At 46.8% G+C, this 25,199-nt stretch overlaps 1 protein-coding gene across 1 annotated transcript in view; it reads left to right on the plus strand.

Moving 5' to 3' along the window:
* Positions 1-25,199, plus strand: part of LOC143955460 (uncharacterized) — a 121,529-nt gene that overhangs the window by 35,986 nt on the left and 60,344 nt on the right. Inside the window, exons 3-13 of the mRNA XM_077465503.1 lie at positions 4,217-4,405; positions 4,482-4,613; positions 7,600-7,765; positions 8,256-9,301; positions 9,356-9,437; positions 9,879-10,000; positions 22,197-22,292; positions 22,382-22,603; positions 22,683-22,910; positions 23,066-23,201; positions 24,035-25,034. Of these exons, the coding sequence (XP_077321629.1) occupies positions 4,217-4,405; positions 4,482-4,613; positions 7,600-7,765; positions 8,256-9,301; positions 9,356-9,437; positions 9,879-10,000; positions 22,197-22,292; positions 22,382-22,603; positions 22,683-22,910; positions 23,066-23,201; positions 24,035-25,034 (3,419 nt within the window). The remainder of the gene's footprint in view (positions 1-4,216; positions 4,406-4,481; positions 4,614-7,599; positions 7,766-8,255; positions 9,302-9,355; positions 9,438-9,878; positions 10,001-22,196; positions 22,293-22,381; positions 22,604-22,682; positions 22,911-23,065; positions 23,202-24,034; positions 25,035-25,199) is intronic.

Here is a 25,199-nt window from a genome sequence, read left to right on the forward strand (position 1 = left end):
CCTGTCTGTCTTTCTTTATTTCTTCCCAACCTTCTACACTTAATCCATTTTCTCCATCCATCCCCAATTTCTTGAGAATCCTATTTGTGCCCTGTGCCTTATCCTTCCCATACAACATTGTAATTATGTCTTTAACAGCATAACATTTCTGAGATTCCTCCTGGGGTTTACCATGTGTCTGGCCCATTTTGACAGTCCTGCCTAGGTGGCGTTTGGATCACTTACTAAGTGTCTCGTTGCCTTCTCCTCCTAGGGTGCCAAAATACTAAAAACCTCTCCTGGATGAGATTTCTGAAATCGAATTACCTTATATGCTAGCCAACTGACAAATATTATGACCAGACTGACAGCTACAACATATACAAGCATTCCCTTTTGGTGGCCAAACACATATGACTAGGTCTCCGGGACTTGTGGAGACCTTATTTCCGTCCCATTACCATGGAATCTCTCAGCATTCGTTTCTTATTCCTGCTTTATTGAGGCAGTCAGGACTTATACTTTCAACCCGTTTTTAGGCTCATGAATCAAAAAGCGTATATCAAACTTAAGTGTCGGACCCCCAAAGTACTCTTACGAGTTAAGGGCGCATTCCGTTACCCATTGGGATGATATATGTTTCAATTCACACCATACAAACAGGGCTTATCTCATTCACAACAGACAGATGACAAGTAGACAGACAAGAAACAACGGTAACATAAGCCAAAATATTAAGTTCAAGACCCGCTTACTACAGAGGTTGGTGTTTACCTGAAGAACAATTCAGACAGATCAGGTGGGCACAAATCTAAGAAGCACAGAGTTTATAAGAAAATAAAGCTTTTCTTACCTGCGCAGGATTTGTCTGTGGTTCTTTGATGTGCCCGACCATTTCGTTCCGTCCTTATGTTCGTTCGCCTCTTGTAGTTTCTTCAGCGAGTCCCTATTCGCGGCGCCAGAAATGTTAGGTGTGACCTCAACAAGTCACCTATTTGTCAGGTTATGTTACCGTTTCCCAATTGTTAGTTAGAGTTCTTATCTGAGCAAAGAGACACAGAGATATTATTCAGTATTTCTGCTCAGAAGTCCGTCGTTAACTCTAACTGTCTCTGACTGAACCTGAGCTCTTTATTACTTCTCTTTTATAGACAGAAAAGGGCAAACATCAGCAAATGTAAAAAAAAAAACATTTTCAAAGTAAAGACAATTCTCCGGGTGTTATCAGCTGATAAGACAATCTTCTGGGCGTAGACTGCTTTTTAGGGCTGATGCGGCCTCTTCTTGATGAGTACGTGACAATAGATGACGAATCCTTATTTTACAGAGAGAAATACAAGTAATTAGTAAGACATAAGGTCAACCATTTTGTTTAGACACCCCTTAATCCTTACACTTCCCTCTCTCACTAGTTGCTAAGGAAGCTGTGGATGCTTTGCACCCGCTGTGTTGCTAGGAAGTATTGACGTCACCTGAAATCCCCGACACTCGCCGACCGCTGCATGTACATATACGTCGGCAGAATGGCACGGACAGGCAAATGGGCCTACAGGTGCGTCCTTTTAAATTTTCCGCCAAGTGGTCTCGTGCGCGCCGCCCGACCCTGCCGCGAGTGTGATCGCGGGGGACCCGCGGACTCTATGTCCGGCGGGGGATACCCGCGATCGTCTCACGGAGAGGAAGAACGGGGAGATGCCGATGTAAACAAGTATTTTTCCATTCTTACTAGTGACAGTGATCACCGCTCCCTGTGATCGGGAGCGGTGATCAGTGTCGTGTCACACATAGCCCCTCCTCACCCCCGCAGTTAGAACACATCTCTAGGACACACATAACCCCTGCAGCGCCCCCTCCTGGTTAACCCCTTCAGTGTCACATTTACGCAGTAATCAATGCATTTTTACTCGCACTGATCGCTGTATAAATGTGAATGATCCCAAAAAAGCGCAAAAAATGTCCGATGTGTCTGCCATAATGTCGCAGTCACGATAAAAATCGGTGATCGCCGCCATTACTAGTAAAAAAATAATAATTATTATTAATTAAAAAATGCCATAAAACTATCCCCTATTTTGTAGACCTACATAGTTACATAGTTTGTAAGGTTGAATAAAGACAGAAGTCCATCCAGTTCAACCTGAAAACGCTATAGACGCTATAACTTTTGCGCAAACCAATCAATAAACGCTTATTGCAAATTTTTTATTTATTTTTTTACCAAAAATATGTATCGGCCGTTTTTTTATATATATTTTTTGAGGATATTTATTATAGCAAAAAGTTAAAAAATGGCTTTTTTTGTTTTTTCAAAATTGTCGCTCTATTTTTCGTTTATAGCGCAAACGCAGAGGTGATCAAATACCACCAAAAGAAAGCTCTATTTGTGGGGGGGACGGGGGGGGGGACGTCAATCTTGTTTGGGAGCCACGTCGCACGACCCGCGCAATTGTCAGCTAAAGCTTCGCAGTGCTGAATCGCAAAAAGCGCTCTGGTCCAGGGGGGCTGAAGTGGTTAAGCAAAGGATCAAGGATAGCAGGCGACATCGCTGCCTAAATATGGCCGCTGGCCAATGATGTCACCACAATCCCGGTGCCCCCTTTTTTTTTTTTTTTTTTATATAGCTGATGACAACACGAGATGCGGAGGGGTCGTCTTCTATATAAAAAAAAAATCCCTCTGTCCTTCTTCTCTCCTCTATTGTCCCTCTATTTAGTCTGATGTATAGACCTCTACATGTACAAATTTTCACTGCTGGCGGCACGACTATTAACCCCTTATACCCTCATCCTAATATTGTACAACCAGTACACTCCACATAATTCTCCTCTTATCCATTATTCTACTACAGGGAAAACTGTATAGATCATATGACCAATGAGGATGGAGGAGGACCGGAGTCACATGACTGAGAGGATACTAAAGTTCACCCTGGAGATCATCTACCTGCTGACCGGAGAGGTGAGGAGGATTCTGGGAGGAGGTCACATGACATCACTCTTATCTCTATTAATAAAACACAGACCTGACCGGAGAGGTGAGGAGGATTCTGGGAGGTCACATGACATCACTCTTATCTCTATTAATAAAACACAGACCTGACCGGAGAGGTGAGGAGGATTCCGGGAGGTCACATGACATCACTCTTATCTCTATTAATAAAACACAGGCCTGACCGGAGAGGTGAGGAGGATTCTGGGAGGTCACATGACATCACTCTTATCTCTATTAATAAAACACAGACCTGACCGGAGAGGTGAGGAGGATTCTGGGAGGTCACATGACATCACTCTTATCTCTATTAATAAAACACAGACCTGACCGGAGAGGTGAGGGGGATTCTGGGAGGTCACATGACATCACTCTTATCTCTATTAATAAAACACAGACCTGACCGGAGAGGTGAGGGGGATTCTGGGAGGTCACATGACATCACTCTTATCTGTATTAATAAAACACAGACCTGACCGGAGAGGTGAGGAGGATTCTGGGAGGTCACATGACATCACTCTTATCTGTATTAATAAAACACAGACCTGACCGGAGAGGTGAGGAGGATTCTGGGATTCTAACATGATATTCCTATTGGTTCCTCAATACAGAGATTTCCTCTTGTGAAGTCAGGTGATCATATGACCATCACAGTGCCTCCATGTAACTCCCTAAAACCTGAGAGACACAACATGGAGAAGATTCTAGAAGTCACCAAGAAGATGATGGAGCTGCTGACAGGAGAGGTGAGGAGGATTCTGGGAATTCTGGGACATTATCCAGTAACACACAAGGGATGTGTCTGGATGGTGACTGTATCATTGTGTGTGTCAGGTTCCTATAAGGTGTCAGGATGTCACTGTCTATTTCTCCATGGAGGAGTGGGAGTATTTAGAAGGACACAAGGATCTCTACAAGGACGTCATGATGGACAATCAGCCGCCCCTCACATCACCGGGTAAGAGGAGACTTTATTGTAAAGGAGAGAGCAGTACGGAGGCTCCACCCATCCCCCATCATCTGATAAACACATAGAAACAATGTATTCAGTCAGTGTGTGTGTTTCCTACAGATGGATCCAGTAATGGGAACCCACCAGAGAGATGTCCCCGTCCTCTGTATTCCCGGGATTCCACACAGGAAGGTCACACCATCCCCCACCATCATCAGGTAGATGAGGAACAATTATTGGTAGTTCTGATTTATACACAGCATGTTTGTTACAATGAATGTTTTATTATATATTCAGAGTGGAAACCTCGGGGATGATAATACTGTTAAAGAAGAGTATACAGAGAGGGACGAGGAGTACGGTGTGATGAAGGACCTTTCAGAAGGACACAAGGAAGTAACAATGGAACCACCAGAGAGATGTCCCCGTCTTCTGTATGCCGAGAATTCCACACAGGAAGGTCACAACTATGCAAAATCAGATCAGGTAGATGATTTGACAATTATTGGTAATTTATGATTTATTCACAAGCAACTTTGTTACAATGAATGTTTTATTATAGATTCAAAGTGGAAACCTCAGGCATTATAATATTGATGTTAAAGAAGAGTATACAGAGGAGGATGAACGGTGTAGGATGATAAAGGAGTTTTCTGAAAGTCCCCAGGATCACCCCATCCCCCACCATCATCAGGTAGGTACAGTTGAAGGTCACACCATCCCCCACCATCATCAGGTAGGTGGAGTTGAGGGTCGGGAACATAAAGTGATTGAACACTCTGACATGTGGAGATGATGTGTGGACTCTACAAGATGATATTTTCTATGTGATCTCACATTATTATTATTATACAGGATTTATATGGCGCCAACAGTTTGCTCAGCGCTTTACAACATGAGGACAGCCATTACAGTTACATTACAATTTGGTACAAGAGGAATCAGAGGGCCCCCGACTCGTTAGAGCTTACAATCTAAAAAAGAAGGGGCAATTGATACAAAGGGTAATAGCTGTGGGGGGATGAGCTGATTGAGGAAGTAAAACAGTGTTAGTTAGAAGCAGGATAGCCTTCTTTGAAGAGAAGGGTTTTCAGGGATCGTCTAAAGATGGATAGATTAGGGGAAAGTCGGACAGATTGGGGTAGGGAATTCCAAAGGATGGGAGAAGCTCTGGAGAAATCCTGGAGGCGAGCATGGGGGAGGAGGTGACAAGGGAGATAGAGAGCAGGAGGTCTTGGGATGACTGAAGAGAGCGGCTTGGTTGGTATATTGGGACTAGGTTAGTGATGTCGCTGGGGGCAGAGTTGTGGATGGCTTTGTAAATTATTGTTAGTACTTTAAATTTTATTCGTTGGGTGAGTGGAAGCCAGTGGAGGGATTGGCAGAGAGGGGGTGGAGGACACTGAATGGAGACCAGTGGAGGGATTGGCAGAGAGGGGCGGAGGACACTAAATGGAAGCCAGTGGAGGGATTGGTAGAGAGGGGTGGAGGACACTGAATGGAGGCCAGTGGAGGGATTGGTAGAGAGGGGTGGAGGACACTGAATGGAAGCCAGTGGAGGGATTGGTAGAGAGGGGTGGAGGACACTGAATGGAGGCCAGTGGAGGGATTGGTAGAGAGGGGTGGAGGACACTGAATGGAAGCCAGTGGAGGGATTGGTAGAGAGGGGTGGAGGACACTGAATGGAGACCAGTGGAGGGATTGGTAGAGAGGGGTGGAGGACACTGAATGGAAGCCAGTGGAGGGATTGGTAGAGAGGGGTGGAGGACACTGAATGGAGGCCAGTGGAGGGATTGGTAGAGAGGGGAGGAGGACACTGAATGGAAGCCAGTGGAGGGATTGGTAGAGAGGGGTGGAGGACACTGAATGGAGACCAGTGGAGGGATTGGTAGAGAGGGGTGGAGGACACTGAATGGAAGCCAGTGGAGGGATTGGTAGAGAGGGGTGGAGGACACTGAATGGAGGCCAGTGGAGGGATTGGTAGAGAGGGGTGGAGGACACTGAATGGAGGCCAGTGGAGGGATTGGTAGAGAGGGGAGGAGGACACTGAATGGAAGCCAGTGGAGGGATTGGTAGAGAGGGGTGGAGGACACTGAATGGAGACCAGTGGAGGGATTGGTAGAGAGGGGTGGAGGACACTGAATGGAAGCCAGTGGAGGGATTGGTAGAGAGGGGTGGAGGACACTGAATGGAGGCCAGTGGAGGGATTGGCTAGTGAGGGGCGGAGGACACTAAATGGAAGCCAGTGGAGGGATTGGTAGAGAGGGGTGGAGGACACTGAATGGAGGCCAGTGGAGGGATTGGTAGAGAGGGGTGGAGGACACTGAATGGAAGCCAGTGGAGGGATTGGTAGAGAGGGGTGGAGGACACTGAATGGAGGCCAGTGGAGGGATTGGTAGAGAGGGGTGGAGGACACTGAATGGAAGCCAGTGGAGGGATTGGTAGAGAGGGGTGGAGGACACTGAATGGAAGCCAGTGGGGGGATTGGCAGAGAGGGGTGGAGGACACTGAATGGAGGCCAGTGGAGGGATTAGCAGAGAGGGGTGGAGGACACTGAATGGAAGCCAGTGGAGGGATTGGCAGAGAGGGGTGGGGGACACTGAATGGAAGCCAGTGGAGGGATTTGTGGAGAGGGGTGGAGGACACTGAATGGAAGCCAGTGGAGGGATTGGTAGAGAGCGGTGGAGGACACTGAATGGAGGCCAGTGGAGGGATTGGCAGAGAGGGGTGGAGGACACTGAATGGCTGGTAAGGTGGATGAGTCTGGCAGCAGCATTCATTATGGACTGAAGGGGGGGTAGTCTATGTAAAGGTAATCCAATGAGGAGGGAGTTGCAGTAGTCGAGGCGAGAGATGACCAGGGAGTGAATTAGAAGCTTGGTGGTGTCATTAGTTAAAAAGGGGCGTATTCTGGAAATGTTGCGGAGTTTGAGGCGGCATGATTTGGACAGGACTTGTATGTGGGCCTGAAAGGACAGTTCGGAGTCTAAGGTTACCCCTGGCACCCTGGCATGTGGGGACGGACTGATAGATGTGCCATTGATCTTGACAGAGAAGTCAGGCGAAGGGGTACGTGGGGGAGCAAATATTAAGAGCTCGGTTTTAGATAGATTAAGTTTGAGGAAGTGGTGTGACATCCAGGCTGCTATGTCTGTTAGTAGATCAGTGATGCGGTGAGGAGATTGATGGGGTGAGCTGAGGGGCAGAGAGACAGATTTGGGTGTCATCAGCATATAAATGGTAGTGGAAGCCATGGAATGCTATCAGCTGACCCAGGGAGGACGTGTAGATCGAGAATAGTAGAGGTCCAAGGACAGAACCTTGGGGGACCCCAATGGAAAGGGGAGTTGGAGAAGAGGAAGTGGAGTTGTAAGTGACACTGAAGGTGCGATGAGAACAGAGTGTGCAGCCATGGAGACCAAGCAAATTGAGTTTTTTTGAGGAGGAGGGGGTGGTCAACTGTATCAAAGGCAGCAGAAAGGTCCAAGAGTAAGAGTATGGGATAATGACCGTTGGTTTTGGCTGTTAGTGAGTTTTAAGAGGGCGGTTTCTGTGGAGTGCTGTGGGCGAAATCCAGACTGAAGAGGATCGAGAAGGTCATTTTCAATGAGGTGGTTGCCCAGTCGGTTGTAGACTAAACGTTCAAGGAGTTTCACATCATAAATACTTCTATGTTACAGATGTTATCTTCTGTCATTCTGCTGGTTTCGGATGAAGGTATTATTAACTTGAACGTTGGAAGTGAATTAGAAGAAATGTATCTAAGGGGTGACCAGCAATATACGGAGGAGGCTGGAATGACGAGGACATTCATAGAGGAGGACACTCCTACAGAGATCAGCACAGGTGACCCATCATATATTCTTCTCTTATCTCTGCTCTGTTACTGCTCACTGATTGGTCCAGAGTAGGGCGGGAGTTGAGTGATATCAGCCAATAATAGGTTTATAATGGTCCCCTCCCTGTACTGATACCCTATTTGTGGTTCAGCTGGCAGTATTAGGTTGTGGGTCACTCCTGGTTACAGTAGCACAGATATGATAACACAGATTGAGCCTTTGACCCTCTTGTCTATCAGAGGTCACATGACCCAGTGCCTAGGCTTGTGGTTGTGTGAAGAGCATGGACCTCCCAGTCCCCATTGGTTGTGTAAATGTAGAAGTGATCTGGGAGGAGGACCAAAGAACCTTTGACTGAAGTGGGGGGAAAAGTCCCGGCTGGTTGGGACCTCCACAGAGAACATCTCCTCACTCATATCTACCTGATCCAGATGGGATCTTGATGGAAGTGAACTAACCCTCGCATATCTATTGATGATGTTTTTATATTTTTCCAGGACACGCCATGGAGAAACCCTCAAAGGATCGTCTCACTTTATCTCCAGGTTGTAGAATGGAAGATGAGGACATCACAGGAGATTGTGGAGGAGAAAAGACAATGATCTCCACTATGGATGGTGGACTTCACAGTGTGGATAGACCATGGAATCCCTCCGACTCTGAGCAACCTCTTACTGTGGGGGGCGGTGCCGGGATTCGGGGGGAGGGGAAATTTACATGTGCTGAACCTGAGGAAAGTTTTAGCTCTGAATTAAGTCCGCATAGAAATCATGGCGGTGAGAAGCTGTATTCCTGCCCTGAGTGTAGGAAATGTTTTCAACGGAAATCCGAATCTATCATCCATCAGAGATCTCACCCGGGGGAGAGGCCGTATTCCTGTTCCGAGTGTGGGCAGTGTTATCCATGCAAACCGGCACTCGTCCGACATCTCAAAACCCACACGGGGGAGAAGCTGTATCCTTGCTCTGAGTGCGGGAAAAGTTTTGCAGAGAAGTCCCGTCTTGACGACCATCTTAGAACTCACTTGGAGGGGATTCTGTATTCCTGCTCTGAGTGCGGGAAATGTTATTCACAGAAAGAAAAACTGGTCAAACATCAAAAATCACACACAGAGGAGAGACCGTATTCCTGCTCTGAGTGCGGGAAATGTTATATATGGAAAGCAGGTCTTGTCAAACATCAAAAATCCCACACGGGGGAGAGGCCGTATTCCTGCCATGAGTGTGGGCAGTGTTTTCCGGTGAAGTCAACACTTATCCGACATCTAAAGACCCACACGGGGGAGAAGCCGTATTCCTGTTCCGAGTGCGGGAAATGTTTTGCCGAGAAGTCCCGTCTTAACAACCATCTAAAAACCCACACGGGGGATACGCGGTGGTCCTGTCCTGAGTGCGGGAAATATTGCCGATGGAAATCAGAACTTCTTATACATCAAAGGTTTCACACAGGTGAGAAGCCGTATTCCTGTCCCGAGTGTGGGAAATGTTTTCCAAAGAAGTCCGCTTTAAACAGACATCAGAGAGTTCACACAAGCAAGAAGACTTGAACCTGCCCTAAGTGTGGGGAATATTTTTCACAGAAGTCCCCGTATTTACAGACCCATCTTTGCAGACATTTGGAGTATTTACACAAGCAGAAGACCTATTCCTGCCCAGAGTGCGGGAAGTGTTCTCACAGAAGTCCTGTCTTTGCTGATATCAGAGGATTCACATGGGGGGGGGGGGGGAGAAGCCATATTCTTATGTTGAGTGATGCTTTTCCACATAAGACCCATCTTTCCAGCCAACAAACATCCCACACAAACCCTCAAATGTGTTCTATAACAACACGCTCAGACCGGGACACACAGTGGGGGTCCACCAGAGAAAGTTTGGCTTTGGGGCCCACCTTCCAGACCTGTCAAATTTTCCCAACACGACACAAAACGATGTACTTCCAACAACATCGCCTTCACTCCCGATGCCACAACTTGGCACAAAACCGTTTTTACCTTTTTATATTGTTTTTATTACACAAATACAGTATATAGAGAATCTGCATACAAGGGCTTAGAAACGTTTGTTCCCAGAAAATATTCATGTTATTAAAGGTATACAACCCCAATTATTTGTATCCTGCAGTTGTGCGTTATATCTTAAATCCAAAGAGTGTACAAGTACACAGTACACATGGTGCTCCTAGGAGAAGTGCAAAGTCCCTTGCTGCATTGGAAATTTTATCTGTAGCTGCAGACCATCAACAGGTTAGAGGAATGGATGAGGCGACTGGATGAATAGCTGAATGGGAGAAGGGACTGAGACTGGAACCTCTGCAGCTCCCGCAGAAGATCTGGGTAGGATAACCTCAGTGTAGAAGAAGCAGGGCGTTGAGGACATTATCAAATAAAAAACACTTTATTAAAATAAGCAGCAGACTTACATTGAAGTTAGCATGAAACAGCATAACTAGGGAACACCTGAGACCAAGCAGCTGTGATCAGTGTGGAACTTTTATCTGTATCTGGAGACCATCAACAGGTTAGAGGAATGGATGAGGCGACTGGATGAATAGCTGAATGGGAGAAGGGACTGAGACTGGAACCTCTGCAGCTCCCGCAGAAGATCTGGGTAGGATAACCTCAGTGTAGAAGAAGCAGGGCGTTGAGGACATTATCAAATAAAAAACACTTTATTAAAATAAGCAGCAGACTTACATTGAAGTTAGCATGAAACAGCGTAACTAGGGAACACCTGAGACCAAGCAGCTGTGATCAGTGTGGAACTTTTATCTGTATCTGGAGACCATCAACAGGTTAGAGGAATGGATGAGGCGACTGGATGAATGGGAGAAGGGACTGAGACTGGAACCTCTGCAGCTCCCGCAGAAGATCTGGGTAGGATAACCTCAGTGTAGAAGAAGCAGGGCGCTGAGGTCATTATCAAATAAAAAACACTTCATTAAAATAAGCAGCACACTTACATTGAAGCTAGCATGAAACAGCATAACTAGGGAACACCTGAGACCAAGCAGCTGTGATCAGTGTGGTACTTTTATCTGTATCTGGAGACCATCAACAGGTTGGAAGAATGGGAGAAGGGACTGAGACTGGAACCTCTGCAGCTCCCGCAGAAGATCTGGGTAGGATCAGCTCAATGTAGAAGAAGCAGCACGCTGAGGTCAGTCAAATAAAAAACACTTCATTAAAATAAGCAGCAGACTTACATTGAAGTTAGTATGAAACAGCATAACTAGGGAACGCCTGAGACCAAGCAGCTGTGATCAGTGTGGAACTTTTATCTGTATCTGGAGACCATCAACAGGTTAGAGGAATGAATGAGGCCGACTGGATGAATGGGAGAAGGGACTGAGACTGGAACCTCTGCAGCTCCCGCAGAAGATCTGGGTAGGATCAGCTCAATGTAGAAGAAGCAGGGCGCTGAGGTCATTATCAAATAAAAAACACTTCATTAAAATAAGCAGCACACTTACATTGAAGCTAGCATGAAACAGCATAACTAGGGAACACCTGAGACCAAGCAGCTGTGATCAGTGTGGAACTTTTATCTGTATCTGGAGACCATCAACAGATTGGAGGAATGGATGAACGGGAGAAGGGACTGAGACTGGAACCTCTGCAGCTCCCGCAGAAGATCTGGGTAGGATCAGCTCAATGTAGAAGAAGCAGGGCGCTGAGGTAATTGTCAAATAAAAAACACTTTATTAAAATAAGCAGCACACTTACATTGAAGTTAGCATGAAACAGCAAAACTAGGGAACACCTGAGACCAAGTAGCTGTGATCAATGTGAGGTTGTAGGCATCACTGATCAAACAGAGACAGAGGATGACTGGGAGCCAGCCAGTTCAAACTATTGATATTAGTGGCAGTGTTCTAAGCTGCACATGAGGATGAAAACTGTCAAAATGCCTGGTAGATGTTGGGAGAGGGGATGTGCGTGACCTTTTTTAAATGCATGGAGAAGTGCAAGGTCCATTGGAACTTTCATCTGTATCTGTAGACCAGGGGTCTCAAACTGGTGGCCCTCCAGCTGTTGTGAAACTACAAGTCCCATGAGGCATTGCAAGGCTGACAGTTACAGGCATGACTCCCACAGGCAGAGGCATGATGGGACTTGTAGTTTTGCAACAGCTGGAGGGCCACCAGTTTGAGACCCCTGCTGTAGACCATCAACAGGGTAGAGGAACGGATAAGGCGACTGGATGAATGGCTAAACAGGAGAAGGGACCGAGACTGGAACCTCTGCAGCTCCCACAAAAGATCTGGGTAGGATCAGCTCAATGTAGAAGAAGCGGGGCGCTGAGGTCAGTATCAAACAAAAACCACTTTATCAAAATAAGTAGCACGCTTACGTTGAAGTTAGCATGAAACAGCATGGATAGGGAACACCTCAGACCAAGCAGCTGTGATCAATGTGAGGCTGTAGGCATCACTGATCAAACAGAGACAGAGGATGACAGGGAGACAGCCAGCTCAAACTATTGATATTAGTGGCGGCTTTCTAAGCTGCACATGAGGATGACAACTGTCAAAAAGCCTGGTAGATGCTGGGAAAGGGGGTGTGCATGACCTTTTTTCAATGCATGCCATGCATGGAGAAGTGCAAAGTCCCTTGGTCCATTGGAACTTGTATCTGTAGACCATCAACAGGGTAGAGGAATGGATGAGGCGACTGGATGAATGGCCGAACAGGAGAAGGGACCGACACTGGAACCTCTGCAGCTGCCGCAGTATATCTGGGTAGGATCACCGCAATGTAGAAGAAGCAGGGCGCTGAGGTCAGTGTCAAATAAACACTTTATTAAAATAAGCAGCACACTTACATTGACGTTAGCAGGAAACAGCATAAGTAGGGAACACCTGAGACCAAGCAGCTGTGGTCAGTGTGAGTCTGTAGGCATCACTAAGCAGAGACCGATGATGACAGGGAGCCAGCCAGCTCAAAGTATGGATATTAGCGGAAGCATACTAGGCTGCACAGAAAGGTGACAACTGTCAAAATGCTTGGTGGATGTCAGGAGTGGTGGTGTGCATGATGCATTTCCGGGGACTTTGCCCCTTTTTTTCTAATGCATGCCATGCATAGAGAAGTGCAAAGTCCATTGGAACTTTCATCTATATCTGTAGACCATCAACAGGTTAGAGGAATGGATGAGGCTACTGGATGGATGTCTGAACAGGAGAAGGGACCGAGACTGGAACCTCTGCAGCTCCCGCAGAATTTCTGGGTAGGATCACCTCAATGTAGAAGAAGCAGGGCACTGAGGTCAGTATCAAATAATGAACACTTTATTAAAATAAGTGATTCACTTACATTGAAGTTAGCATGGATAGGAAGCACCTGAGACCAAGCAGCTGTGATCAGTGTGAGGCTGTAGGCGTCACTGAGCAAACAGAGACTGAGGATGACAGGCAGTCAGCCAGCTCAAAGTATGGATGTTAGCGGCGGGATTCTAAGCTGCACACGAGGATGACAACTGTCAAAATACCTGGTGGATGTCAGGAGAGGGGATGTGCACGACAAGTTTACAGGGACTTTGCCCTTTTTTTTTCAAATGCACAGAGAAGTGCAAAGACCCTTGGTCCAATGGAACTTTCATCTGTGTCTGTAGACCATCGACAGGGTCGAGGAATGGATGAGGCAACTGGTTGGAGAAGGGACCAACACTGGAACCTCTGAAGCTCCTGCAGAAGATATGGGTAGGATCACCTTAATGTAGAAGAAAATGAACAGCAGGGTGCTGAGGTCAGTATCAAATAAAAAACACTTTATTAAAATAAGCAGCACACTTACATTGAAGGTAACATGAAACAGCCTGGATAGGGAACACCTGAGACCAAGCAGCTGTGATCAGTGTGAGACTGTAGGCATCCCTGAGCAGAGACCGAGGATGATAGGGAGCCAGCCAGCTCAAAGTATGAATATTAGCGGCGGCATTCTAGGCTGCACACAAGGATGATAAATGTCAAAATGCCTGGTGGATGTCAGGAGAGGGGGGTGTGAATTATGCGTTTCCAGGGTTTTGGGGGTGTGCATGACGTGTTTCACATGCATGCAGAAGTGAAAAGTCCCTTGGTCCATTGGAACTTTCATCTGTATCTGTAGACCATCAACAGGTTAGAGGAATGGATGAGGCGACTGGATGGATGGCTGAACAGGAGAAGGGCCGAGACTGGAACCTCTGAAGCTTTCGCAGAAGATCTGGGTAGGATCACCTCAATGTAGAAGAAAACAAACAGCAGGGCTCTGAGGTCAGTATCAAATAAAAAACACTTTATTAAAAAAAGGAGCACACATACAATGAAGTTAACATGAAACAGCATGGATAGGGAACACCTGAGACCAAGCAGCTGGGATCAGTGTGAGACTGTAGGCATCCCTGAGCAGAGACTGAGGATGATAGGGAGCCAGCCAGCTCAAAGTATGAATATTAGCGGCGGCATTTTAGGCTGCACACAAGGATGACAACTGTCAAAATGCCTGGTGGATGTCAGGAGAGGGGGTGTGCATAATGCGTTTCCAGGGTTTTGGGGGTGTGCATGACGTGTTTCACATGCATGGAGAAGTGAAAAGTCCCTTGGTCCAGTGGAACTTTCATCTGTATCTGTAGACCATCAACAGGTTAGAGGAATGGATGAGGCGACTGGATGGATGGCTGAACAGGAGAAGGGACTGAGACTGGAACCTCTGAAGCTTTCGCAGAAAATCTGGGTAGGATCACCTCAATGTAGAAGAAAACAAACAGCAGGGCTCTGAGGTCAGTATCAAATAAAAAACACTTTATTAAAAAAGGAGCACACTTACAATGAAGTTAACATGAAACAGCATGGATAGGGAACACCTGAGACCAAGCAGCTGGGATCAGTGTGAGACTGTAGGCATCCCTGAGCAGAGACTGAGGATGATAGGGAGCCAGCCAGCTCAAAGTATGAATATTAGCGGCGGCATTTTAGGCTGCACACAAGCATGACAACTGTCAAAATGCCTGGTGGATGTCAGGAGAGGGGGTGTGCATGATGCGTTTCCAGGGACTTGGGGGTGTGCATGACGTGTTTCACATGCATGGAGAAGTGAAAAGTCCCTTGGTCCAGTGGAACTTTCATCTGTATCTGTAGACCATCAACAGGTTAGAGGAATGGATGAGGCGACTGGATGGATGGCTGAACAGGAGAAGGGCCGAGACTGGAACCTCTGAAGCTTTCGCAGAAGATCTGGGTAGGATCACCTCAATGTAGAAGAAAACAAACAGCAGGGCTCTGAGGTCAGTATCAAATAAAAAACACTTTATTAAAAAAAGGAGCACACTTACAATGAAGTTAACATGAAACAGCATGGATAGGGAACACCTGAGACCAAGCAGCTGTGATCAGTGTGAGGCTGTAGGCATCCCTAAGCAGCGATCGATGATGACAGGGAGCCAGCCAGCTCAAAGTATGAATATTAGCGGCGGCGTTCTAGACGGCCCACGAGGATGACAAAACGAGGACTGCTCACGAGGAGTGTCCATGGGTGCCCCCGCAAGGGGGGGCAAGTGCCCCCCCTCCTGGAATCAGGGATCGACAACATGTGCTAACAGTGCAGGAGAAGAGAGAGCGGCTCACACCAGCTTCCTGTCCGCATTTTTTCTCTCCCCATTGGCCACAGTGGAGGGGCTAGGAGACAAGAGGAGCCGCAGGCAGCACTATGGACAAGGCTCCACCTCTCTGCACTCGGTTCCTCCCCCGGGAGCCCGTAGTGTGTCTGGAGATGTGTCCCCTCTCTGGAGCCTGACATCAAGTAAATCACAAAGGAGGACACATGCAGCACTATAGACAAGAAAGGTTCCGCCCCCTGCACTCAGCTCCTCCCCCCAGGAGCCCATAATATGTCTGATGTCTGGAGCTGTCCCCTGGCGTGTCCCCTCTCTGGAGCCCGACACAAGTAAGTGTAAATTTGCTGTCCCCACAAAATAACTCAACACAGCCATTAATGTCTAAACCCATACTACACTAGGTGACCTCCCACACCCCCCCCAATATTACACTGGGAGGCTCCCCACCAAAACAGTACACACTAGATATACACGATATTGTACATTACACACACCTGCACTATATGCAATCGGCTACACCTACCGTTCACCGCTGCGCATGCCGCATTACTACCCCCCTAGGGCACAAAGAGGTGTCCCAGGTATTTTACAATCTCATAGTGTATGCTACAAAAAAAAAAATGCCAAGCCCCGCTGAAGTGTTCGGGTTTGTCTTGAAGAAAAGGTGGCGACCCTACCTGCAAGTCACCTTCCATTCAGCTGTTGGGAACCATTGTGTGAGCCACAAGTCACAACTTGAACCTTGCCCTTAGATGACTACTCTCTCCTGGCTCCTATGTGGCAATTCTGGGCATTTGAGTGGTCAACCACTAATGCCCCCTACACACGGTCGGAAATTCCAACGGAAAAAAGTCCAATCGGATTATGTTGACGCAAAATCCGATCGTGTGTGGGCTCTATCGGACTTTTTCTGTCGGAATTTCCGACGGGAAAAGTTTGAGAGCTGGATCTAAAATTTTCTGACAACAAAATCCGATCTGACTTTTTTCCGATCGTGTGAAGAGAATGCCGACGCACAAAGTGCCATGCATGCTCAGAAAAAAAATTGGAGACGAAAGCTATTGGCTACTGGCCTCTACGTAGTCCAGTCATACGTGTATAACGTCACCTCGTTCCGAACAGTCAGATCTTCTGACAACTTTGTGCGACCATGTGTATGCAAGACAAGTTTTGGCCAAAATCACCTTCCATTCAGCTGTTGGGAACCATTGTGCAAACCACAAGTCACAACTTGAACCTTGCCTTTAGATGACTACTCTCTCCTGGCTCCTATGTGACAATGTTGACTGTTGAGCATTTCAGTGGTCAACCACTAAGCCTCAGCACTCTGACACCATGGCAGGAAGGGTTGTGAGCCATGTGATCTTCTCGGAAATTGAGCTCCCCAACTGCATACACTGTCTGCAAGCCACCTTCCATTCAGCTGTTGGGAACCATTGTGTGAGCCACAAGTCACAACTTGAACCTTGCCTTTAGATGACTCCTCTCTCCTGGCTCCTATGTGACAATGCTGAGCATTTGAGTGGTCAACCACTAAGCCTCAGCACTCTGACACCATGGCAGGAAGGGTTGTGAGCCATGTGATCTTCTCGTAATTGTGCTCCCCAACTGCATACACTGTCTGCAAGCCACCTTCCATTCAGCTGTTGGGAACCATTGTGTGAGCCACAAGTCACAACTTGAGCCTTGTCCTTAGATGACTACTCTCTCCTGGCTCCTATGTGACAATGCTGGGCATTTGACTGGTCAACCACTAAGCCTCAGCACTCTCGTGCCATGGCAGGAAGGGTTGGGAGCCATGTGATCTTCTCGGAAATCAGCTCCCCAACTGCATATACTGTCTGCAAGCCACCTTCCATTCAGCTGTTGGGAACCATTGTGTGAGCCACAAGTCACAACTTGAACCTTGTCCTTAGATGACTCTCTCCTGGCTCCTATGTGACAATGCTGGGCATTTGACTGGTCAACCACTAAGCCTCAGCACTCTCGTGCCATGGCAGGAAGGGTTGGGAGCCATGTGATCTTCTCGGAAATTGAGCTCCCCAACTGCATACACTGTCTGCAAGCCACCTTCCATTCAGCTGTTGGGAACCATTGTGTGAGCCACAAGTCACAACTTGAACCTTGCCCTTAGATGACTACTCTCTCCTGGCTCCTATGTGACAATGCTGGGCATTTGAGTGGTCAACCACTAAGCCTCAGCACTCTGACACCATGGCAGGAAGGGTTGTGAGCCATGTGATCTTCTCGGAATTGTGCTCCCCAACTGCATACACTGTCTGCAAGCCACCTTCCATTCAGCTGTTGGGAACCATTGTGCGAACCACAAGTCACAACTTGAACCTTGCCCTTAGATGACTCCTCTCTCCTGGCTCCTATGTGACAATGCTGGGCATTTGAGTGGTCAACCACTAAGCCTCAGCACTCTCGCACCATGGCAGGAAGGGTTGTGAGCCATGTGATCTTCTCGGAATTGAGCTCCCCAACTGCATACACTGTCTGCAAGCCACCTTCCATTCAGCTGTAGGGAGCCAAGGGACCATTGTGTAAAGCTCACTCTTAGTTGGGTAGTCTCTCCGGGTCTCTATGTCACTGAGGAAGCTGACAGACTCAGAGAGACATTTTGATAGTGGAGGCATCTAGAGCTGGATAGGGACAGCCAAACGGCTGGATGTGGCCCTGGGGCTGCAATTTGCTCAGGTCTGATCAAGATGGAGGACATCCCAATGATTCTCATCAATCTGAATTGGCCCAAGAAGCCACGGCACTTAGAACTTGTTAGACTCTCCATGGATGCTCTCAGATCATCCAGATTTTCTGTCCCATCCCAGGTCTGGTTCACCACTCTGCTTCTTCCTTGCTGGCTTCAATAAATGAAGCCTAGGTGCTGAGGAACTGGGACTTATCAGATTTGGTCATCTATTCACTCCTGAAAGCCAGATGATTGACTTCTTACAAAGCCTACCATCCAACCTGCAAAGCATAATAACTATGGTCCTTGACCAGGCAATTCCATCCAGGTAGGTCTCAGTGGGACATGTTCTGGCTTTTCTCCAGACTGGTCAGTCAGTTCAGCGTTTAGCCTTAAGTACCATGAAGCAGCGAAGGGGCCAAGCTATACTAGGTCAAGTTCAAGCAGGATTCAATGAACTTAAAAGAAGTTCAGGTGCCGAACTTTTGAGTTTGAGAAGAGTTCTGATAAAGCAAAATTCACAATGTGCCACATCTGTTAGAAACGGGAAGAAAAAAAAGGAAACCCCTAGGGGTGGGACTTTAAATGCAATACCAAAAATCAAATAATATTGATAAAAGTATTGTTTATTAAAGAGTAAATTTAATCAAAAATACTGAACATGGTCATGAATACTGGAAAAATAGGATAAAACAACAAAGTGTAGATACAATATCCTAACCCGACGCGTTTCAGAGCTGATTGTCATCTGTTTCATCAGGGGATAGCGGAATATATGTAGTATCTAAACCAGTTGTATATGCATGAAAAATCCATGTTCACGTTCAAAAACACTGTCACATGAGGTGACTCTTCCCGCATTGCGGCTGCGCACAAATACGTATTTGCGAAAAAAATGCCCCATTATATGGAGAAAAAACAAAAAACATGAAAAAAAGGGAGGGTCTAAAACCCAACCCTAGGGGAGGGGTATAGAAAAATCCCTGGAGGAAAAAGCCATGGACACTGAGGCCTGAAAAGGGAGTCCTAACCTATGGGGTCACAACCAGACCACAATGTCAGGGCCTGGGAAGGCTGAAATTCAAGAGGTGTGATGTTGAACTAAAATCCTAAATGGACATCACCCCCTCGTCTTCTCAGTGGCCCTTTTGAGTTTGGTATGGATTTTAATGGGATACCTCATGCAAAAAAAAGCCATATCAGACCTTAATTGTGAGCATGCAACCTGGCTGGCCAGGAAAGGAGTGTGCACCCCCCTCCTGTGCCATACCAGGCCACATGCCCTCAAAGTGGGGGGGGTGTCATGTTAATGAGAAGGGCCTCTTACTCACAACCCTTGCCCTATGGTTGTGGGGGTCTGCAAGTGTTGGATCTGGAAGCCCTCTTTAATAATTAGGGGGCTCTGGAGATGACCCCCATCTATAAGGATATACAGTACATACACACACAGCACAAGGGCATGTTCACACTACGAGACGTTTCTCGGGGTGCTGCAGTTCCTCTGATCTCCACAAGGTAGTGATCTTCTCACTTCTACTCAGACAGGAAGTGATGTCAGGTACAGACAGGAAGTGGTGTCATCTATAAAATAGGAAGTTCCGGGTGAGAGTTGAGTCGGAGACTCAAAAGAGGAGACGTTGTTGGAAGTAGAGGAGGTAATAAGATCTTATTTTATATTTACACCCAGTAATCACCGCCCCGTCATGTTCCGTCCTCTTCCTCCATAGTCACTGTGACGTCTTTTATCTCCATCAGATGACGATACACACATATATAGTGTGGAAACCTAGATTAACCCCTTCAGGGTCAGAACATTTCCCCGCTTTCGGGGGCCGGAACATTCTCCTCAATTTGGAGATCTTCAGAGGATAGACGTTTTTCTTTAGACATAAAGGGCTTAGAGTCAGAACATTCCCCAACTTACGACTCCAGGAAAATTCTCTCCGTTGTGGAGATGTGTCACCTTTCCCACCAATCACCTTCTCACCTGAGACTCGGATTGTATTAAAATTTTAACCCCAATATACAGAATATAAATTTTGGTGGAATTTAGGGTTGACTCATTTTTGGTGCTCACCCATGATGCCCCGCACGGCCTTGACCCTGGTTGGCAGTAGGGATGAGCCATTGGTTCGAGCCAAACCTAGGCTGTTCTTTGGTTTGGAAGAATGAGGGAACTGCTGCCTATTCGGCCCGTGTTCAGCGGGAGACGAGCATCGTATAGAAGTGGAGTTTCTTTCACTTCTATATATAACAGCTTCCATCTGTCACTGGTTGCTAAGGAAGCTGTGGATGCTTTCACCCGTTGTGTCATATTGACGTCACCCGGAATCCCCGACACTTAAGAAAAGGACCAAGGATAGCAGTGACATCGCTGCCTAAATATGGCCACTGGCCAATGATGTCACCACAATCCCCGCCCCTTTTTTTAAATATAGTTGATGACAACACGAGGAGCTGTAGGGTCGTCTTTTATAAACAAATCCCTCTGTCCTTCTTCTCTCCTCAATTGTCCCTCTATTTAGTTTGATGTATAGACCTCTACGTGTACAAATGGCAACACGACTATTAACCCCCTTATATCCCCATCCTAATATTGTACAACCAGTACACTCCACATAATTACCTCTTCAATATTCACATCTTCAATAATTCTACTACAGGGAAACCTGTATAGATCACATAACCAATGATGATGGAGGAGGACCGGAGTCACATGACTGAGAGGATACTAAAGTTCACCCTGGAGATCATCTACCTGCTGACCGGAGAGGTGAGGAGGATTCTGGGAGGTCACATGACATCACTCTTATCTCTATTAATAAAACACAGACCTGACCGGAGAGGTGAGGAGGATTCTGGGAGGTCACATGACATCACTCTTATCTCTATTAATAAAACACAGACCTGACCGGAGAGGTGAGGAGGATTCTGGGAGGTCACATGACATCACTCTTATCTCTATTAATAAAACACAGACCTGACCGGAGAGGTGAGGAGGATTCTGGGAGGTCACATGACATCACTCTTATCTCTATTAATAAAACACAGACCTGACCGGAGAGGTGAGGAGGATTCTGGGAGGTCACATGACATCACTCTTATCCCTATTATTAAAACACAGACCTGACCGGAGAGGTGAGGAGGATTCTGGGAGGTCACATGACACCACTCTTATCTCTATTAATAAAACACAGACCTGACCGGAGAGGTGAGGAGGATTCTGGGAGATCACATGACATCACTCTTATCTCTATTAATAAAACACACAGACCTGACCGGAGAGGTGAGGAGGATTCTGGGAGGTCACATGACATCACTCTTATCTCTATTAATAAAACACACAGACCTGACCGGAGAGGTGAGGAGGATTCTGGGAGGTCACATGACATCACTCTTATCTCTATTAATAAAACACAGACCTGACCAGAGAGGTGAGGAGGATTCTGGGAGGTCACATGACATCACTCTTATCTCTATTAATAAAACACAGACCTGACCGGAGAGGTGAGGAGGATTCTGGGAGGTCACATGACATCACTCTTATCTCTATTAATAAAACCCAGACCTGACCGGAGAGGTGAGGAGGATTCTGGGAGGTCACATGACATCACTCTTATCTCTATTAATAAAACACAGACCTGACCGGAGAGGTGAGGAGGATTCTGGGATTCTAACATGATATTCCTATTGGTTCCCCAATACAGAGATTTCCTCTTGTGAAGTCCGGTGATCATATGACCATCACAGTGCCTCCATGTGACTCCCTAAAACCTGAGAGACACAACATGGAGAAGATTCTAGAAGTCACCAAGAAGATGATGGAGCTGCTGACAGGAGAGGTGAGGAGGATTCTGGGAATTCTGGGACATTATCCAGTAACAGACAAGGGATGTGTCTGGATGGTGACTGTATCATGATAAGTATCAGGTTCCTAAGTAGTGTTACTGTCTATTTTCCTATGTAGGAGTATTTAGAAGGACACAAGGATCTCTACAAGGACGTCATGATGGCCAATCAGCCGCCCCTCACATCACCGGGTAAGAGGAGACTTTATTGTAAAGGAGAGAGCAGTACGGAGGCTCCACCCATCCCCCCATCATCTGATAAACACATAGAAACAATGTATTCAGTCAGTGTGTGTGTTTCCTACAGATGGATCCAGTAATGGGAACCCACCAGAGAGATGTCCCCGTCCTCTGTATTCCCGGGATTCCACACAGGAAGGTCACACCATCCCCCACCATCATCAGGTAGATGAGGAACAATCACTGATAGTATCATTAGGATCTGTACATTATCTGCATTGTTACCATTGATGTCATTTTTATTATATATTCAGAGTGGAAACCTGAGAGACCCTAAAGTTGAGGTTAAAGAAGAGATAAAAGAGAAGGATGATGAGGGTGGGGCGATGAAGCAGCTTTCTGTAGGACCCAAGGATTTCTACAAGGACATCAAGATGGAGCCTTCAAGTAACAGAAACCCACCAGAGAGATGTCCCCGTCCTCTGTATTCCCGGGATTCCACACAGGAAGGTCACACCATCCCCCACCATCATCAGGTAGATGAGTGACAATTATTGGTAGTTCTGATTTATACACAGCATGATTGTTACAATGAATTTTTTATGATATATTCAGAGTGGAAACCTCGGGGATTATAATAATGTTAAAGAAGAGTTTACAGAGAGGGACGAGGAGTACGGTGTGATGAAGGACCTTTCAGAAGGACACATGGAAGTAACAAGGGAACCACCAGAGAGATGTCCCCGTCTTCTGTATTTCGGGAAAGAGAAGGATGAACAGTGTAGAATGATAAAGGAGTTTTATGAAAGACACAAGGATCTCACCATCCCCCACCATCATCAGGTAGGTGGAGTTGAGGGTCGGGAACATAAAGTGATTGAACACTCTGACATGTGGAGATGATGTGTGGACTCTACAAGATGATATTTTCTATGTGATCTCACATCATAAATACTTCTATGTTACAGATGTTATTTTCTGCCATTCTGTTGGTTTAGGGTGAAGATCTGATGAACATGAAAGTTGAGGGTGAAGTAGAGGAGACGTATGTGAGGGATGATCAGCAATATACGGAGGAGGCTGGAATGACGAGGACATTCATAGAGGAGGACACTCCTACAGAGATCAGCACAGGTGACCCATCATATATTCTTCTCTTATCTCTGCTCTGTTACTGCTCACTGATTGGTCCAGAGTAGGGTGGAGCTGAGTGATATCAGCCAATAATAGTTATATAATGGTCCCCTCCCTGTACTGATACCCTATTTGCGGTTCAGATGGCAGTATTAGGTTGGTAATGGTCCCCTCCCTGTACTGATACCCTATTTGCGGTTCAGATGGCAGTATTAGGTTGGTAATGGTCCCCTCCCTGTACTGATACCCTATTTGTGGTTCAGCTGGCAGTATTAGGTTGTGGGTCACTCCTAGTTACAGTAGCACAGATATGATAACACAGATTGAGCCTTTCTTAGGTTGGTTCCTCTTCTTCCAGCCGACTTCTAGCTAAATGTTACCATAAAACTCTATTAAACATCTCAATGGGGTAAGAAATAACAATAAACCACTGATCTTTCCAGGAGAAAATACTGTTGTTAGCTCCCTCCAGTGCTGCATATCACCAGAAGCCTAGGTCTATGATCACTTGTTCTATGGTAAAGCGTCTTCAAGTCAGGACTTTGCCCCTCTTGTCTATCAGAGGTCACATGACCCAGTGCCTAGGCTTGTGGTTGTGTGAAGAGCATGGACCTCCCAGTCCCCATTGGTTCCTGCTCTTCTGACAAGGCTGTGTAAATGTAGAAGTGATCTGGGATAAGGACCAAAGGACTGAAGAGGGGGGAAAAGTCCCGGCTGGTTGGGACCTCCACAGAGAACATCTCCTCACTCATATCTACCCGATCCAGATGGGATCTTGATGGAAGTGAACTAACCCTCTCATATCTATTGATGATGTTTTTATATTTTTCCAGGACACGCCATGGAGAAACCCTCAAAGGATCGTCTCACTTTATCTCCAGGTTGTAGAATGGAAGATGAGGACATCACAGGAGATTGTGGAGGAGAAAAGACAATGATCTCCACTATGGATGGTGGACTTCACAGTGTGGATAGACCATGGAGTCCCTCCGACTCTGAGCAACCTCGTACTGTGGGGGATGGGGCCAGGATTAAGCGGGAGGAGATATTTTCCTGTCCTGAACCTGAGGAAAGTTTTAGCTCCGAATTAAGTGGGCATAGAAATCATGGCGGGGAGAAGCTGTATTCCTGCTCTGAGTGCGGGAAATGCATTCAGCGGAAATCAGAATTCATCATCCATCAGCGATCTCACACGGGGGAGAGGCCGTATTCCTGTTCCGAGTGTGGGCAGTGTTATCCGCGGAAATCGGCACTTGTCCGACATCTAAAAACCCACACGGAGGAGATGCTGTATTCCTGCTCCGAGTGCGGGAAAAGCTTTGCGGAGAAGTCCCGTCTCGACGACCACCTTAAAACTCACCTGGAAGGGATGCTGTATTCCTGCTCCGAGTGCGGGAAATGTTACCCAGAGCTGGCAAAACTGGTCGAACATCAAAAATCCCACACAGGGGAGAGACCGTATTCCTGCCCCGAGTGCGGGAAATGTTACCTATGGAAAGCAGATCTTGTCAAACATCAAAAAACCCACACGGGGGAGAGGCCGTATTCCTGCCCTGAGTGTGGGCAGTGTTTCCCGGTGAAGTCAACGCTTGTCCGGCATATAAAAACCCACACGGGGGAGAAGCCGTATTCCTGTCCCGAGTGCGGGAAATGTTTTTTAGAAAAGTCCTACCTTTACAGGCATTTTAGGAATCACACGGGCGAGAAGCCGTATTCCTGCTCCGAGTGCGGGAAATATTGCCGATGGAAATCGGAACTTATTTTACATCAGAGATCCCACACGGGGGAGAAGCCGTACTCCTGTCCCGAGTGCGGGAAATGCTTTTCACTGAAGTCTCTTCTTCACAGACATCTGAGGAGGCACACAAGCAAGAAGACTTGAACCCGCCCCCTTGGCGGGGGGGAATATCTTTCACAGAAGTCCCCGTATTTACAGACATCGGAAGGTTCACACAAGTAGAAGACCTTTTCCTGCACCCCAAAAACAGGCTCAGCCCG

The sequence above is a fragment of the Lithobates pipiens genome, unplaced genomic scaffold (assembly GCF_037356315.1).
Source record: "Lithobates pipiens isolate NorthernLeopardFrog02 unplaced genomic scaffold, aLitPip1_a1.2 Scaffold_35, whole genome shotgun sequence".
Taxonomy (NCBI): domain Eukaryota; kingdom Metazoa; phylum Chordata; class Amphibia; order Anura; family Ranidae; genus Lithobates; species Lithobates pipiens.